The 14,623-nt window shown below is 37.0% G+C and overlaps 1 protein-coding gene across 1 annotated transcript in view; it reads left to right on the top strand.

Annotated features, from left to right (window-relative positions):
- LOC149793020 (coatomer subunit delta-like) overlaps positions 1-14,623 on the top strand; it is a 35,595-nt gene that overhangs the window by 5,149 nt on the left and 15,823 nt on the right. Inside the window, exons 3-6 of the mRNA XM_089966895.1 lie at positions 8,419-8,642; positions 11,303-11,482; positions 12,393-12,589; positions 14,123-14,214. Coding sequence (XP_089823021.1) covers positions 8,419-8,642; positions 11,303-11,482; positions 12,393-12,589; positions 14,123-14,214 — 693 coding nt within the window. The remainder of the gene's footprint in view (positions 1-8,418; positions 8,643-11,302; positions 11,483-12,392; positions 12,590-14,122; positions 14,215-14,623) is intronic.

Here is a 14,623-nt window from a genome sequence, read left to right on the forward strand (position 1 = left end):
ACTAATTTTATTGTAAATGATTCTGTTAGGCTAAGTTCAAATTGATGAAACCTATCTATTTTCTTGGAAATAAAATTGGTCATACACAGTTGCTGTAAATAGAAATTTCTTATGCAGATGTTTTTAAAGCACATTCTCAAATTTATACAAGTGGAATTAAATAGATGATACTAAAAATGATGAACACAACTTTTTACTAATTTTTATTGACTTTGTTTTTTTATTTACCAAAATAGTGTAATCCATATACTGGAGAACATAAAACATAATTTGTTATAACAAAAACCACAGGCATAATGGTTACGACAAAAGCATAATGGCTGGCATGTATGCATTTAACCCCCAATATACTAATCCATATTTACAGCCTTTTGTTCAAGTTCCATTGTGAAAGTAACAAATGGTAGTAATATTTGTTATTGTAGGGTTTATTTTCTAATTAATTTGAATCCTTAACACGTTGTCCTTTCGAGATCACATGTACTGTACTTATTCAGCCTCACTTGGAAATGAAAACAATGCATAATTAATGAGTATGACCTCAACAGACAGTGTAGAAAATCCTTGGTATCTCCATTTTGAGAAATCTCAATCTTTTCTACAAGCTGGAAATTGACTTGTTTAGCAGTTTATATTGTGTCCTTAGTGACTCTTAGGCTGGGGTTTTCATGCATTAATTTTAATTTTATTGCATCAAGGACACGCATTTATCGTAAGCCCTGACATACATGCTTACAATGGCAGCACAGCAAAACAGATATCACATGCATGCTTACGGTGCCAGGACATTGATACAATTATTACATGCATCAGGGATGGTCCTGGCTTTTAGAAAGCTGTGGCAAAAAAAATCGCCAACCTCATTTTTTTGTCGCCAATTTTCAAAAGGTGTTGCCAGAACAAGTAGTGTACATTTTTTCAAGTGTTAATTTCGTCTATTAATGTAACAGGCAATGAAAATTACAAAAGATGGGTTAGTTAATACTCTAATTACAACAAGCATTAACAAAATGTTACAAAGTGTTATATGAAGATCCGTCGCGATTTTAGGGCTGCCCACTTGTTAAATGCAGTTTCAAAGTCTGATTTTTCACATCTGTGCATGCTGATTCTGATTAAATTCTCGAGAGATGAGATGCAGAGTTTATTTCTGATGTAAGTTTTTATGAGGTTCATCTTACTGAATCCACGTTCACAGTCTACAGTGCTGACAGGTGATACCAGTAGTCTCTCCGCAGCCTCCCCCCCACCCCCCATGGCTAGCTTCACAAAGCTTGAAGTGAATTGCTTCCTAAATCCCAAGAATGATCACTGAATGCTGTATAAATTTTCTCGACCAGCAAAATAGGATCTCTATTCCCATGCATGAAACTTCCATGAGTCAACACCTGGCAATATTGGACCGTATATATAAGCATAAATTCACACCCAATTTAGGGATTCTTTCACTCCTGTATTTTGAGAAATAAATAATTATTATTAATTATGCAAAACTGGTTTTTTTGCTATTTCTTGTTGCGGAGTTTAAGTCTCTGCGGCCGTAACACAGTTGATGGCAAAAGGAAAAGATCAATGAGTAAAATGCTGCACTGGCGACAGATATAATTGTGATTGAGATTTTTTCCATTTGCTTTGTATTTATACGCAGTAGTCGGTACTTCAAAGGTTATCAGTTTTCTATGAAGGTTCAGCAAAACTATTGTATTGGTATATGTAAAAATAAAAAAAAATTTAAAAAAACCCCAGAAGGATTAGCCATTCAATTAATTGTATCTGTTCTATTCACCTCTTCAGAAGTCGGTCAGTTGTGGGTATAGTTCGGTAGCATGATTGACTGTATCACAGCATCCAGTACTCAGCCCAGATGTCAGCATAAGCAGATTATGATGTAACAATGCACTCTAAAGATGGGGTTGTCAATATGAACAAAGGATCATTTGTGTAACAGATTGATTCCAATGCATTGCTTAGTCAAGTTTGTGGCTTCCTTTTGTTCTCCCTTTTAATTTATCCAGTCCAAATCCATGACTGTATGTACAAATTAAATAACCAAAAAGTCTGTCGCCAAAAAAATCGCCAGATGGGATATTTCTGTTGCCAATAAGGAAAAAAAATCGCAATTTGCGACATTGGCGAAGCCCAGGACGATCCCTGCATGCATGGTTACAAAGCTCTGGTGGCCTTAGTGGTTAGAGCATCTGCCTCGGATGCAAGAGGTCGCGTGTTTGAACTCTGGCAGAGTCATACAAAAGACTTATAAAAATGGTAGTACAGTAAAACCTGTCATGGGAGACTACCCCTTCTGCCAACAAAAAGTTGTTTCTCAAGACAGGTGGTCTCTCCTAGCAGGTTTGTACAAAAAGACCAGTTTCCAAGGTCCAGTTTCAGAACAATTTCAAGAAAAATTACCACAATCACTGTACATATATTCTATTCTTTATTAATAGTTCTTGCTAGAATATTGCATGCATTCATCTAAAAGCAAAATTATATAGCAATAACGATATACTTCTATCCTTAAACATGAAATCACATTTACATTTGAAGATCACATAGTTTAGCATGTGAAATCGTTTCTGAATTACTCGTTTTCCTTTATAACAACCTAAATTTGTTTTACTGACAATTAAACTGCTTTTTTGCACGTGGTTTGCTCTTTTTCACTTTCAGTTACAATAATTATTTTCTCTAGCCTTAAAATTTAACTCTTTTTAGTTGGAGGTTTGTCCATTGTTATTAAGGTTGTAGGTGTTAAAATTATTAGTGCTGAGTTGTAATATCGAACGTAAAGATGGTTTTCACTGGGCTGTGGGGAAAATATGAAAAATCTATACATGTGCATTGCATATCTAACAATTAATAAATAGAAAGAAACAATTATCTCATCCAGAAACAGAACCATTTACTTGGACAAAAGTCAACAGCTTCATTGAAAGATGACATACAGGGATTAACTATAAAAGCAAAGTGTGTAACCTGGTCGCACCAACTTGAATAGACAACAGCTTTGTGATTGGGATGTAATTAGGGCTGTCAAAAATCATGAAAAACCAACCCGGGTACCCGTTGCGAAATTTAACGGGTACCCGTTAGCACATGAATGACGTGTACAACCGTAGACCAACTAATTGTTATCCCCATTTCTTTAATATTTTGTATGGTGATAGAGGCTAACCGTGTAATGCACTACTCGGTCTGATGCGTCCGCACCGATGTAGCTGCGAATGATCTGACCACACGCTATTAATTAATAAATTTATTTAGAATGACCTTTGTACACAGATGGTAGGTATAATCCAACTTTTAATGATCACTGTGATCAGCCGCGTTACGTCCTTTAGAACACTCACCTTTTTTTAAAGTATAAGTCCTTGTTAGAACAGACCACGTTTATTCATCGGCTTTTGACCGCAGATTTGAATTACCCACGCATGCTTGTAAAGCAGCTTTACCACATGTCAAGAGTAATGCGTTAAAACCGTCTTTGTGTGTGTGTGTGTGTGTGTGTGAGTGAGAGAGAGAGAGAGAAGACCACAAACTGTATTCACTACACAATAATAATAATTCAAACTAGATAATATAATGTTTGTAAATGTTTTTATTTTTATGAGAAAAACTCAGAAAGAATTTAGCAAATGTCAATAATGCTAGTCTGTCATAGTCAACAAGTACATGATCATTGTTCGCAACACATTTTCCAGTTTCTGTTAAAAAAAACTAACATATCGACACTATCTGGTGACAGCGATGCACGTTTCTTGTTTATAATGTGTCCAGCAGTCAAAAATGCACTTTCTGATGGAACCGACGTCGCAGGAATACAGAGATACTTTCGTGCAAGGGCAGCCAGCCTGGGATAACGTGGTGTATTGTCTCTCCAATACTGAAGAATGTCACCATTAACATTAAGTGGCGTCTCCGACAGATATGTTGACAATTCATCTACTGATGAAGCGTTGTCATCTGCGGCACACAGAGAAGCGAGATCATCAAATATATTATTTTCTGCGACATTTTCCAGTTTGTCTCTTCGATTCTGGTTCATCCGTTTTGTCAGTGATGGCATCATTAGTTTGCGACACAGTTAGTGGATCCGGGATTACTACTGCCATCAACTCCAGTCTGACAGCAGCGTACGTCTCCTGTCGTGGTGCTTCTTTAAAAAACTTTAAAAGTTTATAACGCGGATCGACAACTGCAGCCTTAGCTGCATTGAGCACGCTGTATCCAGTAGGATAATAGCGGGTTTGAAGTTCATTTGTGATTGCTTTCCTACATTCTTTAATTGCAGCTGCGTCATCTGGTTTTAAATCGGAAATGTTTTTCATTATTATGTACAAGTGCACATACACAGACGAGATAGATGGGTACTTTTGTCCAGATGACATGACAGTAACTTGCTTAAAAGGCTTTAGTATTGGTATGAGAGCTTCAGCCAATGACCAGTTTTCGTCCGTCATTTCATATGTAGAAGCGATGCTGCAGACTGTTACCTGTGGGTCAGACAGAACTGCACCGATCGCCCACCGTAATTTGACGAGGCGTTCCAACATATCCAGAGTCGAATTCCACCTTGTAGAACAATCTGTTATAACTTCTGAAACCGTTGTGGTGTCATTATTTTGAAGAGCTTTCTGTTTTTCACGCAAAGCCTGAGCTGCAACTGTACTGCGTTTGAAATGTGCGGATAATCTCCTGGATGCACCAAGCATTCTGGCTATGGATTTCACTTTTAAACCAGCGCTAATTGCCAATTGCAACGTATGCGCAAAGCAAAGTTGATCTGGCCAGTCATCCAGCAAGTTCATGGCTGCATTCATATTAGATCCGTTGTCATGGACTGTAGCAGCTATGTTATTTATTGGAATGTTCCACTCATCGGCACAATCACTCAGACGAACACTGATATTTTGCCCAGTGTGTCTTTCCGGAGTCTCTCTTGTCTGCAAAATTGCCGATTCTAGTTCCCACACAGGATTTATCCAATGAGCAGTCACACACATATATGCAATGTTCTGCAAAGATGTCCACAAATCAGTCGTAAACGCTACATATAAAGCCTTTTCCAATTTCACCAACAGTTTTCGAACGCCTTCATCATATAGTTCCTTTATTAAAGCAGTTGTCGTTGTTCTAGATTTAATGTCGTAATCTGGCTCGAGAAAATTAATTAGGCTTTTAAAACCTTCTCCATCCACAATACTTATTGGCCGCCCATCTTGTGCAATAAAGGCCGCAATTCTGCGATCAATTTGTAAGGTCCTGGCGTTTGATAAGTTTGGTTTTCTGACCAAGAATGAAGCAATGCTCGGAGTACTATTTGCGCTCTCATTCTTATCAACGTCGATGCGATGTGTTCCAACGAGATGTTTCCGCAAAGTACTTGTGTTTCCACCTTTTGCAGAAAGCACCAGTTCACACAACTTGCAACGAGCATTATTATCATTTAGTCGTTCAGCATGTGCCCACACTTTAGAACCTTTGCCCATTACTCTTTCTTAAAAATGTATTTAAATACAAAAATAATGTTACTAAGAGTCACTATAATAACTGTTTTGTTCGACACATGAAGCTCTTCTAAAATGGCAATAACAAATAGGGCTATTATGCCCCAGTTATACCACATGACCATGCAGTCGCAGAAGTGATATTATTTTGGAAGTATAATTCTTAAGATAGTTATGACAAAAACGTAGTAGTATCGAAAGGAGAAATATCGGTATATGTATGATGGCTAACTTTCAAAATTAGCAGCGCTAGTCGACTAGAAAAACAACGAGCTGCTCAAAGATTACTTTGAGGCATTACGAAGATTTCAAGGTGTCTAGGTGATAATTGTTCGTAATATAAATTGTGGGATTTCTTCGACATGTGTGTTCGGAAATCAAAGGTATCCATCTGGATTTCATTAAAAGAGCACGCAATGTACCAATCATTTAGCACCCACAATCAATAGTTATCGTCTACAAAGAGGTTTATTATCTGTAGAACAATGCTATGTTTTAACCTTGGTATATAATGCCTCGGGGATAACGGTTTGTCCTGTTGCACAATGCCAATGAATTTTATTAATCCAAACAGACTCTCTGATGTATTGTTTATTTATATTAAGCAGGGATCTGGTTTCTAATTAAAGCCATAGCTGTCACACCTGTTTGAAGTGGTTGGCGAGTGTGGCGATTTTTTTTTACGGGTACCCGCGTTTACGTTTCAATACGGTCGGGTACCCGAGTACCCGTTGACAGCCCTAGATGTAATCACTTAACATTGGGGGGGACAACAAATGTCACAAGTCTTGAACACTATCAATTGAATCCTGCAAAAGATTCTCTTTTGCTGATTTAATAGACGATGACCTTATTGACCCCTGGCAATATGGATTAACTCTATAGACAAACAGTATATGCGACAACTACGTCAACTTTGGCACTACTACGGCATTTTGTGACATATACATTAGCCTGGTTTACGGATTGAAGCATTTATCACTGGTAGCAACAATCCTTTTTTTTAAATATTCCTTTTAAGTTTGTTTTTGATTAGAACAATCATTACTAATCAAGCGGTCATTGTAAAAATTGATTACGTATAGGTCAGTAGTGTCTGTCTGTTCTTGTGACACATTCGTTCATAGGGATGCTGGGTTCTATGATAAGGTGGGGAAGCAGGCTCAGTGCATGAATAATTAGTCTGGTTCCCTGCTTTGTATGCTCCCTGCGTTGCTCACCCCTATACGAATAGCTGAGAACAATGCAGGGAGCATACGAATCATGGAACCAGACTTGGAAATAATCTACATAAACATTAGTCTGGTTTATGAGAGAAACTATAAAACGCTATAAGCATAGCTAAAATAATTCAGACATCGGTAGCCAGCCTATTTTTTATATCTGTTTAGAATGGTATGAGCGGTCGTTCTTACAGGAATCAACTAAAGGTTGGTGGAGTTTATCCTTATTTTTGCGATGTGGTCGTTCATAGCAGTGTCAAAATGCATATTTTGCCAAGACATTGCGATCACTAGTAGTGTTCGGCAGGCGTTTACTCATAATGGAAAGTTTATATAATAAAATCGATGCGTGCATTGTGGTTGGAAATGACAGGTGGTCGATCATAGCAGAGGTCGCTTATAGTAGTTTTTACTATAACAGCTGCTTCACTAAGTGCTCGGCATTAAGAGGTTAGAGTTAGGACTGGCCGGCCTGGTGTCAAGACTACTGTGACTGGGTGGAACATCATGCTTCATGTCTGCAGCATGATGCCCCAGTGCTAGACATCACTATAAACATCCACTCTGAAGAATCATAGCGATATGTTTGAAATATTGTTAAAGTGGCATTAAAAATCAGAAACACACAGACACACCACATGTGCATGCTTATAATGCCATCACAGCAATACAGATATTATATGCATGCTTACAGTGCCAGCACAAAGACAAAGATATGCATGCTTACAATGTCAGAACATCAACACAGATATCACATGCATGCTTACAGTGCCAGGACAGCAACACATATCACATGCATGCTTACAGTGCCAGGACAGTGACAGATATCACATGCATGCTTATAATGTCAGCACAGTGACACAGATATTATATGCAAAAATAAAAATGAACAGGGTTGGTGTTTTTTCATCACTTTCACAATATGTACCATGTGAACCCCCAAGAATCATGATATGCATTATATTCTGACCAAGCACTTGCTTGCTTTGGTGTCTGTACATATATGCCTCTTGGGCTGTCACTCCAGTAGGGCTGTCACAGCAGCCATCTTGAAAATACCCCTACTCCTGCTAAATAGATGGTCATATAAACGATGGTTTTTCATTGAAAGACTTGGCATCTTGACCAGCTTAGAGAGAGAGAGAGAGAGAGAGAGATCCATAGCCATACACATATGTAAGAGGGACAGTAGTATACTAAAGGGCTTTATAGTGAGGGACCAATGTACTAATCAGAAAATGTAAAGAACATAGACATTTAATAAAACCATTGGGTTTATCAGATGCCTTTAATGGCAATACAATATTCAATATAAAACATTGGGGGGGAATTTATGCCTTTAATGGCAATAGATTATCCAGGATAAAACCATTGGTTTTAGATGCCTTGAATGGCAATAGATTATCCAGGTTGAACCATTGGTTTTTTTTATGCCTTGAATGGTAATAGATTATCGAAGTAAAACTAGGAGTTTAAGACCATTAGACTGAGGGAAAGTGCCCTTGTTTGTGAGGTTATTTGATTTTACAGGATATATATGATGTTTGTAGAGTAAAACGGAAGAACCTTGCCTGGTTGCTAATTGGGAAGTGGTCCTATTACAAGAGTGGTCACAAATGGCAGTTAAATGTTCTTATTGTTCTAGTTTGTTATTAAAAAGCTTGAAAGTTGTTTCTTCTTTTTTTCAGCCATAATTTCCCGGCAGTTTGTGGAGATGACCAGGTCACGCATAGAGGGCCTGTTAGCAGCATTTCCAAAGTTGATGAGTTCCGGCAAACAGCACACATTTGTTGAGACAGAAAGTGTTCGTTATGTATATCAGCCACTCGAAAAACTGTATATTTTACTCATTACAACTAAAGCCAGCAATATACTTGAAGATTTGGAAACCCTCAGATTGTTTGCACGGGTGGTAAGTAAATAAACCATTTCGTGCTGTTTTCTTTTTCTTTATTATTCTGATGATTTGTATTGCCACCACTGGTTGCAATCATGGTATTTTGATTTTGGTCCTGTCTGGCCGTATGTAAGTCTGTCCCAAGAAGCTTGGTAGCATGATTGTGCAACACACACTTAATGGAAGTCAAATAAAGTTTGATAAACGTGTTTGTATGCATCTGTAGATGACCTGATCACATGCTTGTCATCAATGCCGTTTCACCCATTTTTACTAGTCTTGAAACTTTTAATACGGATATTTTGGTCTGTGTTGGAGGCATATGTTTATAGACACAAATCAATTTTATATTTATGACAATATTTTACTATTTCGTAGCTTTTGGTAACTTTGGGAGGGACATTTTTGAGGATTCTGGGTAAGCTGTTTGTTTTGTATTTTTATACACCTGCGTGTCATGTCAGTGATACAGGAACTACACATTCCAGTGAACTGTTGCATTTCCATGCCTGTGTGTAAGATGTCAGACACACAGTAAATACGCATTCCAATGAACTGTTATATTTCCATGCCTGTCTGTAACATGTCAGTGATACAGTAATTACACATTCAAATGAAATGTTATATTTCCATGCCTGTGTGTAACATGTCAGTGACACATCTGTATTTGTGTCAGTTTTTGGTCAGTATACCAAACTAGTTCTACACTGACATTCACTGTTCTGATTTGATTCACAAATATTTTCTTCATTCGACTTTTTTGCTATGAAACGTTACATTTGAAAACTATTGAAACTGATTTGTTGCTAAATTATTCATTTTGTTATGGTCTGATGTTATGAAATGTAAACCTTTGCATGATTTGTGAGCCAGAAAAATGGTTACATTAACGCAAGTCTGCCACGTCGGGGGCAAAAGTCTATTGGCAGAAACCCTTCATATTTGCTTGGCAAGCAGGTCGCTTTTATTGCTGAGTCCACCTTGGCATGGTGATCACTGTTATGCCTGCATGAGTGTCAATACATCCAGCCACACCCACAGTGTTAAGTCTTTTTAGTTTCCTTTTATTTCTTGACTGCTTTAGCCCACCTTCTTTGGATTTGGAATATAGAAGGCCACCACATCCAGCTTTAAATAAATCATTATGTGAAGTTTGAATCGCCTTTGTGAATTTTGACAACTGCTAATGCAATGTGTTTTGGATTACACCTTTCCCTCAATAACTCGCGCACAATGGGGTCCACAAACATAAACTGTGCTATAAACGAGGGCGTGAGTTACCAAGAGACCTCCAAAAATTGAAAAAATCGGCTTAGACATAGAGAAAACCTTGGGGTGGGTGTTAGGAAACTAGGCTGTTTAATGACTGAATCCTCATTTTACAATCACGTCGATAATAATTGTTAATAATGCGCTTTTTCTAATGAAGTTGTTTGTTATTCTGTATAAATAACATCATGTGTACGCGAAAACATCTGTGTATTACGTCACAGCTTTTTGTTTTGCTGCTTAGTCTGGTTCCTGGAGTGGTATTTAATAGTATATGGTCAAGTCGGGAGTCACTGTAGCAGGGAACTAGACTAACTGTTGATACACCACCAAACAAGATTCCTTTTGTTTTTCAAAAACTAGATATGTTTATTTCATGAGACAATCGTCTGCGTTGAAACTCGATTTTTGTATTGTTCACTTAGTACAAAATTGATGTCGTGATTTCATTGCAAGTAATAGTGAAACTTCTTATCGTCATTGAGGATATCTCTAAGTGCAAGTTCAGGAAGTCTCTAAAACTCACTTGCCCACAATGGTCCATATCTGTGAAGCCAAGCTCTTTATTTTGCAAAGTGATCGTTTTGCTTGGTTGCCTTGCAAACTTTGATCAGTTATGAATGAGTCTGTTAATTTAAGGTAGTTTATGTTATATACACAGTAACATTTTTAATGGTGTTCGATTGATAAAATGAAGTGAGTTCACCCGACATACGACCTGGGCCGCTAGATTTTAAGTATGTAGGATTTGCATGACTTTTACCTTTTCTTTTATTCCACCTTCTTTATTTGGTTCAAAAGACATAATTATTGTGATAATACAATGGAGGCCAACTTTAATTCAGTGCAACAATACAAATACTTCTGCAAATCACGGTCAGCACTTAATTAGGTTCTCAAAGAAACACTTGCAGACATAGGCTGTTACGGTAGATTGCCACATTTTACATTTAAATACATGTTGCAGTTATGATGATTACACTTAAGAGGACAGAAAAGATAGAATTAAAACACAAATTTCACTTAATAAAAGTTATTTAATTGCCATTGAGATATTAAAAGTTGATAATTTCAAAATGTTGTTTAAAATTTCCAGGTCCTATCTACTGTTTTTTACCATAAAACGAGCAATATATCAACATTTCAGTTACCAATTTTGATCGCAATTTTCTTCAAGTTCAAGAACTTGGGATTAATTTGGTGCGTATTTTCTGGTTAAAAAAAGTTGGGATCCATGCCAGACCCCACGTTATAAGCGGGTTTGCGAGTTATCAAAGGAGTGGTGTATTTAGCTTGGAATGCTTATCGAGTTGTGTGAATTTGTCCGATTCATTCATATGGAAATTTGATACATGTACAGTGGTATCCTTCTGAATTCTCAAGTAAGAAATCACTCTTCTTTTCAGATACCTGAATACTGCAAAAATTTAGAGGAATCGGACATAGTGGACCAAGCTTTTCCCCTCATCTTTGCCTTTGATGAAATAGTTGCATTGGGCTACAGAGAAAATGTGAATCTGGCACAGATCAGAACATTTACTGAAATGGACTCGCATGAAGAAAAGGTTTTCCAGGCTGTTAGACAGGTATAGTAGTAATTCCTTTGTCCCAACACAAATTTTCTTTCATTCAGGGTGTTTTAAGTGTTAGTATCTGGAAGTCATTAGAATACACCATGTTATGAATTAGTTCTGCAAACAATTTTCCGTAGGTAAAAAAACAGCAAAAAGGACAAAGACCTTGATATTTCAAGTAAATGATGTGAATATTTTCTCCAGAATAAATGAATAAGATTCTAGGTTAGTTATTAGACATTTTTCATCCCTTTTTGTGGCCCCAAATGACCGAGTGGTCTAAAGCGCTCACTGTTATGGATCACTGCCATCTCACCTCTGTCTGTGTGGGTTCGAGTCTCAGATTTGGCTAATATGTTTATGTGAGAAAGCTTGCCAGTAGCTTCTTGTGGGTTGTGGTTCTTTCTGGAGTTTTCCTGGGTTCTTCCTCCACCATTTATTCTGGCCACTATGTATAGCCTACTTGTGCTGAAAATGGTGTTAAACCCAACAACAACAACATCCCTTTCTAGCTGTCGTTTTCTGTTTGAGCTAACTTTAAACTTTCCTCATTTTAGATAGCCATATTTCACACACAAACAGTCCTTACATACATCTGTTATTGTATTTCATACTCAAACAGTACTTACACATATTTGAGATGATTATATTTCACGCACAAATAGTTTTTTTTCTCCAACATTGTCATTGTTACTTTCCATAGTTTTATTCTTTTATTACCATAATTTGTATTCTGCGAGAGACGACACTGCAGTTGCTGGGGAATTGATTAACTTTACTAAATGTTTGCTTGTGATTTTTTCAGTCAAGGTGATAAATACAATCTAAAGTGTGAACAGTGCTTGTCATAAAGCAGTTGTAACCTGTAACGTGTCACTTGTACTGAAAAGAATCATGAAACCACTTTCTAAATTCTCTCCAGACCCAAGAGAAAGAAGCAAAGGAGCATATGAAACTAAGAGCTCGAGAGTTGGCAAAGCAGAGACATGACAAGGAAAAATATGGGAAACCAGCTGGGTTTGGTGGTAGTGGTGGATTTGGAAATTCCTCTAGAATGGATGGCCCTGTGATAGAGACCACACCAGCAGAGCCCACCAAACCAGCTTACACAGCTCCTAGGTAAGGCAGTAGTTGCTAGAAACAAGAGCAATGAGATTATCATATGCTATGTACAGCAACACAAGTAGGTTATTTAGTGCAAAGGCACTAATGCTAAAATGCCTTAGCCAAGGACACATCATGGTGGTAGGATTAAATCAGATAAAAAGCAGTCCAGCTTTATGTGATTGAGACTTATTTTAGAAGAATAAATTGTTTCACAAGTTAATGTCATTGTATCGGCTAGGGAGTGAAATGATGTACCCCTGCCAAATATCAATACGATTTATAATACACAGCCTATGATAGGATTCACTACTTATACACATATCAGATTTCATGTTCTTCAAAAGATTTGTCATTGGTGGAGTGGTGCCATTTCTTTATGTGTTGACATATTGGTTACATTTCGAGTAAGCAGATTACCGACAGACATTGACTTAACCATCAACTCGTAGGCCATTCTCATCTAGATCACAAGCATATTCCCTATGTACGATTTAAGTACTTTACAGATTATTTAATAGCCACACATAGTTTCTCTGTTGCTTTGTATCTAAATGGACCTAGTTCGGATATCAATACTTACGTTGTCACACAGGGAATATGCCACATGTGGTTCTAATTAGTGGTTATTGTTTTGTTCTGAACTTGAACCAATCACATTTAAATGTTACATTTGTCTCCTTGACTCAACAGAAATGCAGCCTGCAAATTTGATGCAAGTCGACAAGATGTGAAGCAACAGAGAAACTTTGTGTAATGTGGTCATTAAATGCTTAAATCATACATGGAGAACAAATCTGGAATGTATTCTTTATACTGCCATAGTTATCAGTGGCACAATTTGCTGAAAGGATACAATAATCAGGATGGAACTGGTATGGATGAGACATGAGGGCATATTTCAAACATGCAAGTTAGCCAGCTTGCTTTTGTCACTAGTTTTTCTATTTTACTTTTCTGAAATGAGTGCCTGATTCATGTCATGACTGTCTCAAACAAATTCTCAATTTAAAGAAACTAAAAGGTAAATGACTAATTATTCATGACTACTGAATATTAAAGTAACTTGCTTTGGGAAAGTGTCATTGTATCGATTCTTTACCTCTTGTATCAACATGGGTATCAGTATGGAAAAGTATCATTGCATCGATACATTGGTTGATTGTTTCACCCCTCATATTAACCACCACACCTTTGTATAGCTAAGAGCAGTATTTTCTTTAGTTACATTACATAACTTGGTACACCCAGACCATTGTGTTTTAGCATGGTTTCAGTGTAATTCATTATTATTCTTTGTGGACCACAAACATCATGTTATTGTGTGGTGTCAGTGTAATTCATTATGGTACTTACTGACTATGGTTGCTCTTAGGTAGTGTTTTGTTTTAGATTTGTTGCTGATAGATGTTTTACTTCAAATTTATTTACACATTTTCTAAATTATGTGTTTCTTTTGTAAGTATAATAAAGGTACATAATCACATTTTGACAAGGCAGCAGTGTCATTGCAATTGTCATTATTCTTTTTCGTTTCCTTTTTTACAGTCGCCCTTCAGGAACAGGAAAAGCTATGCGGCTTGTTGGAAAGAAAAAAGATGTAGATACATTTGTGGGAAAGTTGGAATCCGAGGGAGAAAGTAAGTGCGTCATGCAATGCATGCAATTGGAATGTTATCAAATCAGTGATAAGAATAATACAAGGACTTAAAAGGGAACATTTTATTTTGTATTTAAATCCAACTACACAGGACTCCCTTTGCACATTAAGAACTTTGCCTACAAAGATACCCACTCAGTGTCTGTAGAAGGATTTTGATCGTTGCTTGTATTCATGAAAAAGGAATCTGATTAATATTATGCAAGTTATTTTCATCCATTTGAGCCTGTTTCTATAGGTAATCCAGAATGCACCAAAGCATCGGTATTATCAGTACCTTGATTTCATGAAGAGTGACTTAGAATGCTATACACATTTACCAAAAACCACTTGTAAACTGTTTGTTTTAAAAATGTAAATATAAAATAACAATACAGTCTTGTCTTCTT

Source organism: Sinohyriopsis cumingii, chromosome 8, assembly GCF_028554795.1.
Source record: "Sinohyriopsis cumingii isolate HCF-2022 chromosome 8, ASM2855479v2, whole genome shotgun sequence".
Classification (NCBI taxonomy): Eukaryota; Metazoa; Mollusca; class Bivalvia; order Unionida; family Unionidae; genus Sinohyriopsis; species Sinohyriopsis cumingii.